The 13101-nt window shown below is 41.6% G+C and overlaps 2 protein-coding genes across 2 annotated transcripts; both read left to right on the plus strand.

Moving 5' to 3' along the window:
* The first annotated feature begins 644 nt into the window (after positions 1-644).
* LOC110148892 (zinc finger protein 665-like) lies at positions 645-12484 on the plus strand. The gene is made up of 4 exons (XM_070463061.1): positions 645-843; positions 3284-3350; positions 7006-7132; positions 10305-12484. The coding sequence occupies exons 2-4, from the start codon at positions 3336-3338 to the stop codon at positions 11978-11980; spliced, it is 1818 nt and encodes a 605-aa protein (XP_070319162.1). The 5' UTR covers positions 645-843; positions 3284-3335; the 3' UTR covers positions 11981-12484.
* Positions 12485-12654: 170 nt separating this feature from the next.
* LOC110148898 (ATP synthase subunit g, mitochondrial) lies at positions 12655-13065 on the plus strand. The gene has a single exon (XM_070463075.1). The coding sequence runs from the start codon at positions 12711-12713 to the stop codon at positions 13020-13022; it is 312 nt and encodes a 103-aa protein (XP_070319176.1). The 5' UTR covers positions 12655-12710; the 3' UTR covers positions 13023-13065.
* Positions 13066-13101: the final 36 nt, after the last annotated feature.

Raw genomic sequence — 13101 nt, forward strand, 5'->3', positions numbered from 1 at the left:
TTTAGCGTGTCTTATTCTCTTTAAAGCAATGGTTAGTGTCGGAAATTATCACACGGCTTAGTCCTTAACTCATACTCCAGGATTAGTCCCTGAGTGCCTGGAACTGACCGTGTGTTGTCATTCAGCTTCATTCATCCTGACTGAATGAGGAATAGAAAGGAAACACTGTTCTGTAGGGTAGACTTCTACCCAGGGAGCATTTTGTATTTCTCATAATAGTTCTTATTATCGAGGCAAATCCAGTTCTTCGTTCCTTTAACTGCCTAAATTGATTCTACTTGCAGGAAAGTTCCAGGAGCCAGCTAGCATCCCACAGCAACCACTTGGAGACCACTGTTCCTAACCATTGAATAAAGCGCCTGAGTCTCAGGAGAGGGACCTAAGAGAAACCTGCTGGCAAAAACAGCTTTTTATTAACACCGTTTTAAACTTATCAGGAGGAAACATCCTACTTTCAGACACGAATACAAGGTGTTAAACCTATTTCACACAGGATCTTAAAATGAGAGTTTTCATGATAATAGAAAGTACGGTCCCCTGCCCCGCCTCCAGGCGCTGCTGAGTGGATCAGGGTTCATCGTGACCCGCCCCTCCCAGTAGCGCCCCACCCGTGACCTGCAACCGGAAGTCCCGCCTCTAGCATCGTGCGTGCGCAGTCTAACCCGGAAACGTTCTCCGAGTGCTGGTCGCACTGTAGAGCGTAAATTTCTGATTTTTAAGGTAAATCAGTGGTAGGCGGTCTCACTTGTTCCACTGTCAGGGTCTCGGAGCTACTATGGGCCTAAAACCCCAGCACCCGGCCCTCCCCTGCAAGCAGAGTCACACGGCGCCGATACTCGTCGGGTATGTTTTCCTTTGTGTTTGAATTCGCTGAGGCTGGTCCGTTCCCTTGGCTTCAGTCCAGGTAGACACCGCCTTTCAATTCTTTTCCCGCCTAAGACTGTTTAATACCTCTTTCCGCATCACTCAGGTAAACTACTCGGGCGCGAAATGGATTCCCGCCGCCCCGCAGCTTCGCCCTCGCCTTCTCGGCCCCTAGAGGCCGCTCCCTCTCCCCGGTCCAGGGATTCCGGAGAGCCCGCCCCGCTCCTGAGATCCCCTCCCTGCCAGCCTCTCTGTCCTCGCGTCTCTTCAGACCGGTCCTTCTGCCCTGCAGACCTCCCCTTCCCGTCAGCCCTTCCTCTCACCCCATGTAGAGAGAGGTGACCTTGGCCAGCCCTGTAACACCCAATGTTCTTCGGTGCCAAATTTTACCCTATGGCAAATGGCCTCTTGCTGTAGGCGGGCATCTTGCTCGCCATCCTTGTAAATTCATGGGCCAGGCGATCAGGCGACGCAGAGTCAGAGAGCCGGACAGAGAAATAGGAAAAACTTGAGGCAATAGAATGAAGGAGAAGAGATCGGAACATAAAGGATGGCTGAGTTACTTGTAAATAGACTGTAAAAGGAAAGCGATTACGCCTTGAAAGGAGCCGATGAATCAAATAGAGAAATAAATAAAAACCTGGATCTCCAGGGGTTGGAGAGCACCAGAGAGAGAGGGGGGCCGTGGATCATCAGTAGGGGGACTGGTAACGGTGGTGAGGCCCTTCACACAAAGAGTCTGCCATAGGATGAAATGTGAGACAGTGGCCTTCAGAGCATCGTGGTCCTGGGAGAGGACAGTACAAAAGGTGACAAGGACAGCCGAGGAAAAGAGAGGACAAAGAGGGAGCAGAGGTGGGGGACGAAAGAGGCAGAAATACTTAGAGATGTAGGGCAATCAAGAAGGCTTGAGGGAGAGAGCCTCAAGGGAGGGAACAGGTTGCAGGTTGCAGCCAAGGGCAGGAGAGGTGTGAAGGAAGAAATAGGGTAGGAGAAGTGGGAGAGCAGGGGAAAGAGACCCAGAAGTAGAAATAAAATAGGAAAACAGAATGAAGTGGAAACACCTAGGAGTGTAGGTAGGGGGGGAACTGGATCCAGATGGGTGCTGAGGTCTTTGGATGTGGCTGATTAATTTCAGATGTAGCTTTTGTGGCTTTAGAATGTAGTAAATTCAAAAGTTGCTCAAATCATACAGGTGAGGATGAGAACTGCAAAACTCCTATCTATAAGGCCTGTGCACATTTTGTGAATGTATATTTTAGGTGCCCTGTCAGGGGACGTTCAACTTTAAGGAATCCAATATGTTGCATTTTCTTCCTTTGTGTGCCATTTCTCAAGGATGCTCTGTTCCTTATCAGTTCCTGGAATACAGGAAGGAGTAGAGCTGCACACAGTTCTCAGGACTGAGATCATGGGAAAGAGCACCTGCTTGGATTCCTTCAGTGACTCTCTTCAGTGACCTTGTACTTATTAGACTATCCATTTTGTTGCAACTGGTGGAATTTCATTCTTTTTAATGGCTGAGTAATCATTTTACTGAAGATATATAAGCATGCATTTCTGCTAATAAAATACCCTTGTTCCACTAGAGACTTGGGTCCCCCGTGTCCTTCTTTCTGTCTCTGGCTAGTTCTTCGGAGCGTGGAAGCCTACTGAGCTCACTTTCTTGCCCGGGCTTTCAAGACCTCCTTGAGAGGACGCCCTGTGCCTTCGTGAGCGGTACAAGTCCTGTGTATGGGCTTTATTGGTTTTCCATGTAACCCGAGAGATACTGCTCTCTCTCTCTCTTTCTCTCTTTCTTTTCGTCAACTCCAGTCCCCAGGTCCCGGTCTGTAAAAGACCGCAACAGTGCCCCAGGTGATTTCAATCTGTATCCCTCACGGAGCATCAGGACTCTTGTCCCCTCTGAGTGGTGCTCAGTCCAGGCTTCACATTTCATTGATGAGGCATTTTGCATACCCATGTTTTGTACCCTCTGACCAGAGATTCCCCTTCAGGTAGTTTGTGTTGGTCCACAGCTTGAGAATGTTTAAGATGCCCCAGGTGATTCCAGTCTGGATCCCTCAGTGAGCATCAGGACTCCTGAGTCCTCCCAGTCCTGAGGGCTGAGATCTGGGTTAAGGAGGGGGCGCTCAGCCCTGAGTGGGGATGGACCAGGGCTTGGAGTATGACCTGAAGGGGATCGTGGGGTCAGCTGAGGTGCCCCCTGCTGCTGTGTACGTGAGGCCTCACCAGGAGGGGAGTGTGATCCGAGAGAAAGTTCGGGGAAGTCCCGTGTTGGACTCTGCGGGAGTTGACTGTCCTGAGTCCCTCCTGAGACAGTGGCCACAGGGGACTGTCTGTTCCCCATGGTGAGGGCTTCCCTGTGTATGGGATTATGGCGCAGGAAAGGGGTGTGTTGACTCTAAGTATTAAACAGCATGTTTTAGGAAGAAGCCCTGAAGTTGAAGAGGAAAGAAGAGGAGTCAGGCATGGCTCTTTCTCAGGTAAGGTCATATTCTCGGTGGATTCTCAGTCTGTCCTTCCTGAAATGCCCTTCTCTGGACTCAGTAATTGTGTCTGACTCTGGAGTGTCCTGTCTGACTCCTGTACATGCACACTCACCTGGGGCCTTCCCTCAGGGCCTGTCGTCTCCACTTAGATCCCGTCTCCCCATGACCCGGTGACCTGGCCCTTGTGAGGAGGCTCCCCTGGGCACCGTCCTGGGCAGGGCTTCTCACCCACGGGTTGGAGACGGGGTCTCAGTGCTGTTGGGCAGCAGGGACTGTTTAGGGCCCATCTGGATGTGCTGTCTGCTCTCTGTCAACCAGGGTAAAGAAGCTGCATGTGGAAGTCAGGTATTATGTGCACAACATCTGGTAAAATCTGGAAATCAGTTCAGTAAGGGGAAATTTGTTCTGATTTTTTTCTAACACCACTGAATGTAAATGAATGAGTCACTTTCTTCAAAAGCTTAATGATTGAGAGTAGAATGGCAATTCAGAAATAGACTTCAGTGATGGTGCTTTATTGCATTATCAAATTTACTCTATGAAAACAACTTAAATTTCTGATAGTTGGAAATTCTTTCAATCATTTTTATCACCTCCATCACTCAGAAGTTGTGTTTCTACTCTGTGGGTTGTATTGTGTGATACGCTGAAGTTTTTGGTAAAAGTAGGTTTTATCTTTGAAAAAAGCAGGTAACGTTTCAGCTTCATTGTTTTGCTAGAAGATACCTACATTGTCAGCACCATTCATTATTATTTTTTTTTAATTTTCTTTTAACACCAAAAACATTTTGTATTGGGGTATAGCCAATTAACAATGTTGTGATAGTTTCAGGTGAACAGTGAAGGGACTCAGCCATACATGTCCATGTATCCATTCCCCCCCTCCCTGCCCCCGCCCAAACCCCACTCCCATCCATTCTGGCACATAACATTGAGCAGAGTTCCATGTGCTATACGATAGGTTCCCATTGGTTATCCACTCTAAACATAGCAGTGTGTACATGACCTTCCTAAGGTCCCCAGCGATCCCTTCCCCCTGGCAACCATAAGTTCGTTTTCTAAGTCTGTGAGTCTTTTTCTGTTTTGTAAGTAAGTTCATTTGTATCATTTCTTTTTAGATTCCACATATAAAGGATGTCATATGATATTTCTCCTTCTCCCTTTGACTCTTTCACTCAGTATGACACTCTCTGAGTGTGTCCATGTTGCTGCAAGTGGCCTTCTTTCTTTTCTTTTTTTTTTGTTTTTGTTTTTGTTTTTTTTTTTTTTGGCCTTCTTTCATTCTTTTTAATGGCTGAGTAATATTCCATTGTGTATATGTACCACATCTTCTTTATCCATTCCTCTGTTGATGGACATTTAGGTTGCTTCCATGTCTTGGCTATTGTAAACAGTGCTGCAATGAACATTGGGGTGCATGTATCTTTTGGGGCCATGTTTTTCTCTGGATATATGCCCAGGAGTGGGATTGCAGGGTCATATGGTAGCTCTATTTTTAGTTTTTTAAGGAATCTCCATACTGTTCTCCATAGTGGCTGTACCAATTTTACATTCCCACCAACAGTGCAGGAGGGTTCCCTTCTCTCCACACCCTCTCCAGCATTTGTTGTTTGTGGATTTTTTTGATGGTAGCCATTCTGACTGGTGTGAGGTGGTATCTCATTGTAGTTTTGATTTGCATTTCTCTAATAACTAGCGATGTTGAACATCTTTCCATGTGCCTATTGGCCATCTATAAGAGAGAAGAAATATCTATTCAGGTCTTCTGCCACCCATTTTTTGAGTGGGTTATTTGTTTTGATGCTATTAAGTGTCATAAGCTGTTTGTAAATTTTGGAGACTAATCCCTTATCAGTCACATCATTTGCAAAATATTTTCTCCCAATCTGTGGGTTGTCTTTTTGTTTTGTTTATTGTTTCCTATGCCGACAGCACCATTCATTATTGAGACAGAACGTCCTTCTTTGTGTAGTCTTGGCATCCATGTCAATACATTTTTCCATTTATCAAGAATTATTTCTGGTATTTTTTTTCTTTTTTCTGCTGCACCTCTTAGCTTGTGAGATCTTTGTTCCTTGACCAGGGACCAAATCCGGGCCCTCAGCACTGAGAACAGGGAGTTCTAACCACTGGACTGACATAATATTTCCTATTTCTGGTACTCTAATCTGCTTCATTGGCTGATGTATCTTTGTTTATGCCAATACCACATCATCTTGATTACTTTTTAATATGTCTTGAAGTCTCACAATGATGGCCTCCATCATCTTTTTCAAGAGTATTTTGGTCCTTTGGGATCCCTTGAGATTTCCTATGAACTTTAGCATGATTTTTGTTTTCTGTTACTGCAAAAATTGCCATTGAAATTTTGATATAGATTCATTGAATCTCTCGAACACTTTGGTAATGTGTTCTAGAATATTACATCTTCGAATCCATGAGCATGGCTGTCTTTTTATTTTTCTATTTCCATGGACTTCTTTCAGAACATTTACTAGTTTTCAATGTACAAGTCTCTCACCTCCTTGATTCATTTGTTTCTAGGTATTCTACCCCTTTTGATGCTATAGTAAATAGGAAGTGAAGTGAAGTGAAAGTTGCTTAGTTGTGTCTGACTCTTTGCGACCCCATGGACTGTATAGTCCAGGCCATAGACTGGAATATAGAATTCTCCAGGCCAGAATACTGGAGTGGGTAGCCTTTCCCTTCTCCAGTGGATCTTCCCAACCCCGGGATCAAATCCAGGTCTCCCACATTGCAGGCAGATTCTTTACCAGCTGAGCCACAAGGGAAGCCCAAGAACACTGGAGTGGGTAGCCTGTCCCTTCTCCAGCAGATCTTCTGGACCCAGGAATCAAACTGGGGTCTCCTGCATTGCAGGCAGATTCTTTACCAACTAAGCTATCAGGGAAGCCCATAGTAAATAGGATTGTTCTCTAATTTTCTGTTGGCATTGTTTGTTGTGTATAGAAATGCAATTGATTTTTGTGTGCTCTTTTTTTTTTTTTTTGGCTGTGACTTTTCTAAAGTTGTTTTTTAAGGTAGTAGTTTTATCTTGGAATCTTTTTGGTTTCTACATGTAAAACCTTGGCACCTACAGAAACAGGTAATTTTACTATTGACTTTGTACAGGGATAACTTTGAATTTTTTTTGTACAGGGATAACTTTGAATTTTTTCTTGTCTAATGTCTTTGGCAGAGATGTTCATTAGTGTCTTGAACAGTAGTGTCGAGCGTGCCTCTTTCTACTACTTGTTGTAAGCTCTTAGCAATGTGGACTTCCCCTTTAGTACAGCTCTGAGTGCATATCATCAGTTTTGGTATGTTGTGTTTTTGGTATGTTTGTTTTCATTCAGATGTTACATAACACTTCAGCCTAGACCACCCATGGCTGGCTTTTATTTCTGTGTATTTCATGTGTTGTCTACAAGTATGAAAAATCCACATTGATTGGAGGACATTATAATTATGTGAAAAAGTATGAGGAATTAAAATTAGAGACACACAATTTGCTCCATATCCCTTCGCATAGATCTGTCAGAATACATACTGCAACTGAATTGATCCTTATCCCTCTTTCCTCTTCTCATTTTCCATGAGAATAAGAACTCTCCTTAGAGCCCCTTGGTGAAATACATTTTCATTTCAGGGATCGTTGACATTCACTGATGTGAACATAGAGTTCTCTCAGGAAGAGTGGGAATGCCTGAACCCTGCTCAGAGGACTTTGTACAGGGACGTGATGCTGGAGACCTACAGGAACCTGCTCTCTGTGGGTGAGGATCACTTCCCTTTGAAGTGGGGATCTGTTTTAGGGTATCTCTGCATTTCCCCTCTTTGCCTCCTGGGAACCCCTGCCTTGCTTGACTGACTCAAAGCCCTGTTGGCTCAGACATGAAAAGCTTCAGGATGTGGCATCAGGAACTTAAACCTAACTTCCTCAAAAATTCTTCCCACTTCATGATACAGTTATTTCAGAACTCACTCTATATTTAAAGCTCAGTGACAAACTTTTAACAATCCCACTGTCCTGTTTTCTACTCATGTGTGTTTTGAGTTAGCCATTCTAGAAATTGAGCTACATTTCTGCATTGTATACTGTTCCCTGTGTATTCTGAAGGAGGCCAGCAGGAGGGTAAGTTTCTGAAATGTTTTCCTCGACCTCTCCGTTGTGTCCTCAGTCCTTAACAAGATAAAGAACGATGATTCTAGAAAAGCCACAGCAAATCACTTTCTTATATGTAGAAATTTCTGTTGATCATAGTGTAGCAAGAGGCAGAGCACGGGGCTGTGGGGACTGACATGAAATCATAGATAAATTTCCCGTCAGATTAAATGCTACATAGATAAATCCACAACCACCATCAGCGAGCATCCATGAAATTATAGTAGTAGTTGTCAGGGGTTATTGTGGTGTTCAGGACCTGTAGCTTCCCTGCATAGTCTCTGTGCAGTTTTCAGAATCATTCCTCCTTGTCTTTGCCAGTGTGTTGGTCTTGATCCAGGAGACATGCATGTTTGAGATGTGAGCATTTACTCGTTTTTCCCCTTACAGACTCTTTTGCTTCAGCAAAGTACTTATCTGATGCCTTCCTGCTACCGGAACTATTGGCTGGGAGGGAGATAGCCTGTCTCTGAGATACGTTTTGTGATTTTGATATGCCATCTCCTGGAAATGTAATATAAGTTCAACTCTAGTGCAGTGACGGCGCACACTTGGTGCGCTGAGAATGGTTTTGAAAACCTTTGTTCCCAGTTGCCACTTTCCACAATTACAAGTTTGTAATGATCATCTCCAGTGGGTAGTAGAGACTCTTAGTTTTCTATGAATTCTAAAGTTAGTAACGGGTGTACATGGAGGAAACAGAAAATGTGAAGGTCCCACACTTGCTGGTTAGTGATGTTGAAAATATTTTCTTTTTCCAACTTTTACTCTGTATTCCGGCTTTAGTGAAAAGTCTTTCTCATTTTGCCCATTTTCTAATTTAGTTTGTTTGGGTTTTTTTGCCATTGTGGTTCTAGAATTCTTTATGCACCCATAGCCATGGGTTCCCCTTACTTCTCAGTATCCTTCCATCAAGGTAAGGCCTTAATGAAGATGAGTTTAGCCAAATAAGGTGTGAGTGGAATTAATGAGTTTCTCATCTGAATGACCACATCCCTGTTTCTTATAAATGACAATATCACACCCAGCAATTTTGCTTTTACAGGTATACCCAAGAGATTTGAAAACATCCATATAAACATCTTGTACAAAATGTTCAATAGAAGATTTTTCATAATAGGCAAAACTTTTAAATTGGAGCTATTATTTGTACACATGTAAAGTTCAGATGCAGATCCTTTTCTTTTCCCACTGTGAACATTCTTTTGATAGGCACCAGTTTTTCAAAATCGTTTCTTCACTGAATTGCCTTGATACCTTAGTCTGGTGGACTGCTCGGAAGGGGAGTCATGCTAATAATATGTTGTCTTGGGAATTCTCTGGCAGTCCAGTGGTAAGAATTCTGCAGTTTGACTGCCAATGCCCCTGGTTCAATCCCTGGTCAGGGAACTAAGATCCTGGAAGTCATGTGGTGCAGCCTGAAAAAAAAAGAATATTTTGTCTGTCTGTAGGTTCAGATTCACACCTTCTTTCTCTGACTGTTCGTCAACTGAGGTCATGTATGTAAAGCCCTGAATCACTTCTCTTACTTGAAGAATTATGATCATCTTCCGCATGCCTTTAAAAATGAATAAGTAGAATTAGATGGCTGAGCATAGTGTGTTTTTAAAGACTTAAAAGTTACTTTTATATGAAAAAAAAAATCAGTATCCTGTTAAATTTATTATAGTATCACTTTGTCTGCCTTATGTCTTGTATCTCTTTCTTTTGCCATTTGTTTGTAGCAATATTGTGCATGCATGCTCAGTTGCTCAATCATGTCCCTGTCTTTGTGACTCCCTAGACTGTATCCCACCAGACTCCTCTGTCCATGGGATTCTCCAGCCAAGAATGCTGGAGTGGGTTGCCATTTCCTCCTCCAGGAGATCTTCCCAACCCAGATCAAACCCATGTCTCCTGTGTCTCCTGCATTGGCAGGCGAATTCTTTGCCATTGAGCCATCTGGGAAGCTTTTTAACAATATTATGTCTGAACCTAATTAAATAAATTGACATGTTGCTCATTCTTCATTACATATAATTTGGAGCCAATAAACTATATATTTAAACTTCCTGCATATGTGCGGAATTGCTCTATTTACTGGCTCTTCATATAACTAAAGAATGTTTCATTTGTTCACATTTAATTTATTTAATTTTGATTTACAGATGATGGCTTTCAGAATGTTTTATGCTACTTCATGGGTATCAGATATATGCAAGGTACTTAGAAAAAATATTTAGCGTTTTCAAAAGCTGTTTTATCAAATTCTTCATTTTCACAGTGCTGTATTTCTTTCTCAATTCTGAACCACCACTCATTTAGGGTATTCATTAGATAATCTAGTTTTGGATTATTTAGTCTTAGAATATACTTTATATTCTTTTTCACTTATTCATGTGTAATAATTAGGCAGAATATATATATATATATATATATATGGTTTAATATTCTTTTCGCTTTACTTAAAGAAGACCATAATGTTTACATGTAATTGGTATGCGCTTTGATGTTAATGGTTGAAAAGTACACTTTGTTTAATATATAATGGAAGTTTTTCCAATATGCCTGTTTTTGTGATAAAGTTATTTGAAACTAGGGTGCCCTAAAATTATTAGAATTACCTCTGATCCCTTTCATTATAGTAAAGAATCATTACTTTCTTATTGCTACAAATTCTATGGTCATGGTTAGGGAGCTTCATAACTGCTTGACATAGTATTACTTCTGGTATAATGCTGTGCATTTAACAAACATTTATTTATAAATTTAAATGAATATATACGGTTTGTTATATCTTGTAGATATCTTTTACAAACCTGTGATCAAGAAATTACAACTGAAAACAAACTCTGATAGAGGAGAGGTATTCAAGTCATGGATACTGGGAAGACCTGAAAGGAATGAAATGGACCTTTCTTACCTTAGGGTCATTCAGGAAAATATATATGACTTTCAGTCTAAGCAGAAAGATGAGGAAGAAAATTACAAAGGAATGCTTATAACCCATAATGAAAATCTAACTGATAATAAAGATCAACATGATGAAAGTGTTTCCAGCATCAAGCCTATTGAAAATTGGCTTGCCTTAAGCTTTCAGAATGAACTGCATATTTTTAAAAGTGAAGACAAAACTGATAAATTCATTCAAGCTGACAAGATTCTCAACAGTTGTGCCCCATTTTCACTGCTTCAAAGAATTTCTTCTAGTGTAGAAATGAATGTTTCTGATATATATTGGAGTAATTACATGCATCCTTTAATAGTGACACAAAACCAGGAAGCACAGAGGGAAAGACTTTACAAATGTGGTGAAGATGGCAAAATCTTTCTTCAGAGATCAAACCTCAGTAGACATCAGGTCGTCCATACAGAGGAGAAACTACATATATGTGATGTATGTGAAAAAGTCTTTAGTCAAAATTCACACCTTGCAGATCATCAGAGAATTCATACTGGAGAAAAACCTCACAGATACAATGAGTGTGGCAAGCTCTTTGGTCAAAAAACACACCTTACAAATGACTTGAAAATTCACACTAGAGAGAAACCTTACAAATGCAATGAGTGTGGCAAGTTCTTTAGTCAAAAAGCAACCCTTACACGTCATCAGAGAATTCATTCTGGAGAGAAACCCTACAGATGTAATGAGTGTGGCAAGGTCTTTAGGGAAGAGGCAACCCTTGTGTTTCATCAGAGAAATCATACTGATGAGAAACCTTATAAATGTAATGAGTGTGGGAAGTCCTTCCATTACAGCTCAAAACTTCGTAGACATCAGTTAATCCACACGGAAGGGAAATTATATAAATGTGATATATGTGACAAACTGTTCCATCATAATTCCAGCATTCCAAGACATAAGAGAATTCATACTGGAGAAAAACCTCACAGATGTAATGAGTGTGGCAAGCTCTTTGGTCAAAAAACACACCTTACAAATCACTTGAAAATTCACACTAGAGAGAAACCTTACAAATGCAATGAGTGTGGCAAGGTCTTTAGTCAAAAAGCAACCCTTACATGTCATCAGAGAATTCATTCTGGAGAGAAACCCTACAGATGTAATGAGTGTGGCAGGGTCTTTAGGGAAGAGGCAACCCTTGTGTTTCATCAGAGAAATCATACTGATGAGAAACCTTATAAATGTAATGAGTGTGGGAAGTCCTTCCATTACAGCACAAAACTTCATAGACATCAGTTAATCCACACGGAAGGGAAATTATATAAATGTGATGTATGTGACAAAGTGTTCCTTCATAATTCCAGCATTCCAAGACATAAGAGAATTCATACTGGAGAGAAACCTTACAAATGTGATGAATGTGGCAAGGCCTTTAGTCAAAATTCAAACCTTGCAATTCATCAGAGAATTCATACTGGAGAGAAACCTTACAAATGTAACAATTGTGACAAGGTCTTTAGTCAGAAAGTACACCTTAGACATCATCAGAAAATTCATACTGGAGAGCAGTCTTAGAAATGTAGTTAAGTGTGGCAAAATTTTTCATCACAGGTCAACCCTCATTCAACACCTGAGAAATGAGACTGGAGAAGAATTATAGTATTGTAAGGAATGTGGCGAAGTCAGTAGTCAAAATTCAGACCTTTCAGTTCATCAGAGAATTCATAATGGAGAGAAACCTTTCAAAGGCAGTTGAGTAATGAAAAGCCTTTACTCAGACCTCAACCCTTACTATGCATCAGGGAATCAATACAGATAGTAAACCAAGTTAATGCATATATGTGGGAAGATCTTCATTTAACACTGACATTTTAAAGTCATGGGAAATTCATGGTGGGGAGAAACGTGCACATTCATGAGTGTGGCATGGCTTCATTTATTATAAGAAAATGTGTACTGGATGGAAATTGTAGAAATTTTATAACTGTCTCTGAATCTTAAATCAAAATTTGTACTTTAAAGTCCACCAAAGAATCATAGTGGAGAGAAACTTTATTAATAAAATGAGTGTGACAAATCCTTTGGTGTACTCTCAAGTCTAACTTATTGTTAGGCAATCCGCGTTTGTGAGGGAATTTAAGAAATGGTTTTAGCAGGTGTCCACCTCTGAACTTCATTTGAAAGGTCCTTTTGGAGATAAATGTATTTTAGACAAGGAATTCAATCACCAAAGAATTCATTCTCGCTTCCGGGCGGGTGACATTCAGCTAGCCAGTCGGGGCGACGGGCTCTCCGTCCTAGTACCATGGCCCAGTTTGTCCGTAACCTCGCGGAGAAGGCCCCGGCGCTGGTCAACGCTGCTGTGACTTACTCGAAGCCTCGATTGGCCACGTTTTGGTACTATGCCAAGGTTGAGCTGGTTCCTCCAACCCCTGCTGAGATCCCTACAGCAATTCAGAGCTTGAAAAAAATTATCAACAGTGCTAAAACCGGTAGCTTCAAACAGCTCACTGTTAAGGAAGCTCTACTGAATGGTTTGGTGGCCACTGAGGTGTGGATGTGGTTTTATGTTGGCGAGATCATAGGCAAGCGTGGCATCATTGGCTATGATGTTTGAAGACCAATTTTTAACATGTGATTATATTTGCTTTATTATTCAAGTGTTCTTGGACCATGTGTGAGCAGACTGCTATTTG

Source organism: Odocoileus virginianus, unplaced genomic scaffold (genome assembly GCF_023699985.2).
Source record: "Odocoileus virginianus isolate 20LAN1187 ecotype Illinois unplaced genomic scaffold, Ovbor_1.2 Unplaced_Scaffold_24, whole genome shotgun sequence".
NCBI classification, from domain to species: Eukaryota; Metazoa; Chordata; class Mammalia; order Artiodactyla; family Cervidae; genus Odocoileus; species Odocoileus virginianus.

Excerpts from the sequence above, each read along its gene's own strand:
- LOC110148892 (XM_070463061.1), top strand. Across the intron at positions 7,133-10,304 it reads CAGGAACCTGCTCTCTGTGG|ATATCTTTTACAAACCTGTG; the intron begins GTGAGGATCACT and ends TATATCTTGTAG.
- LOC110148898 (XM_070463075.1), top strand. The coding sequence starts at position 12,711 with ATGGCCCAGTTTGTCCGTAACCTCGCGGAGAAGGCCCCGGCGCTGGTC.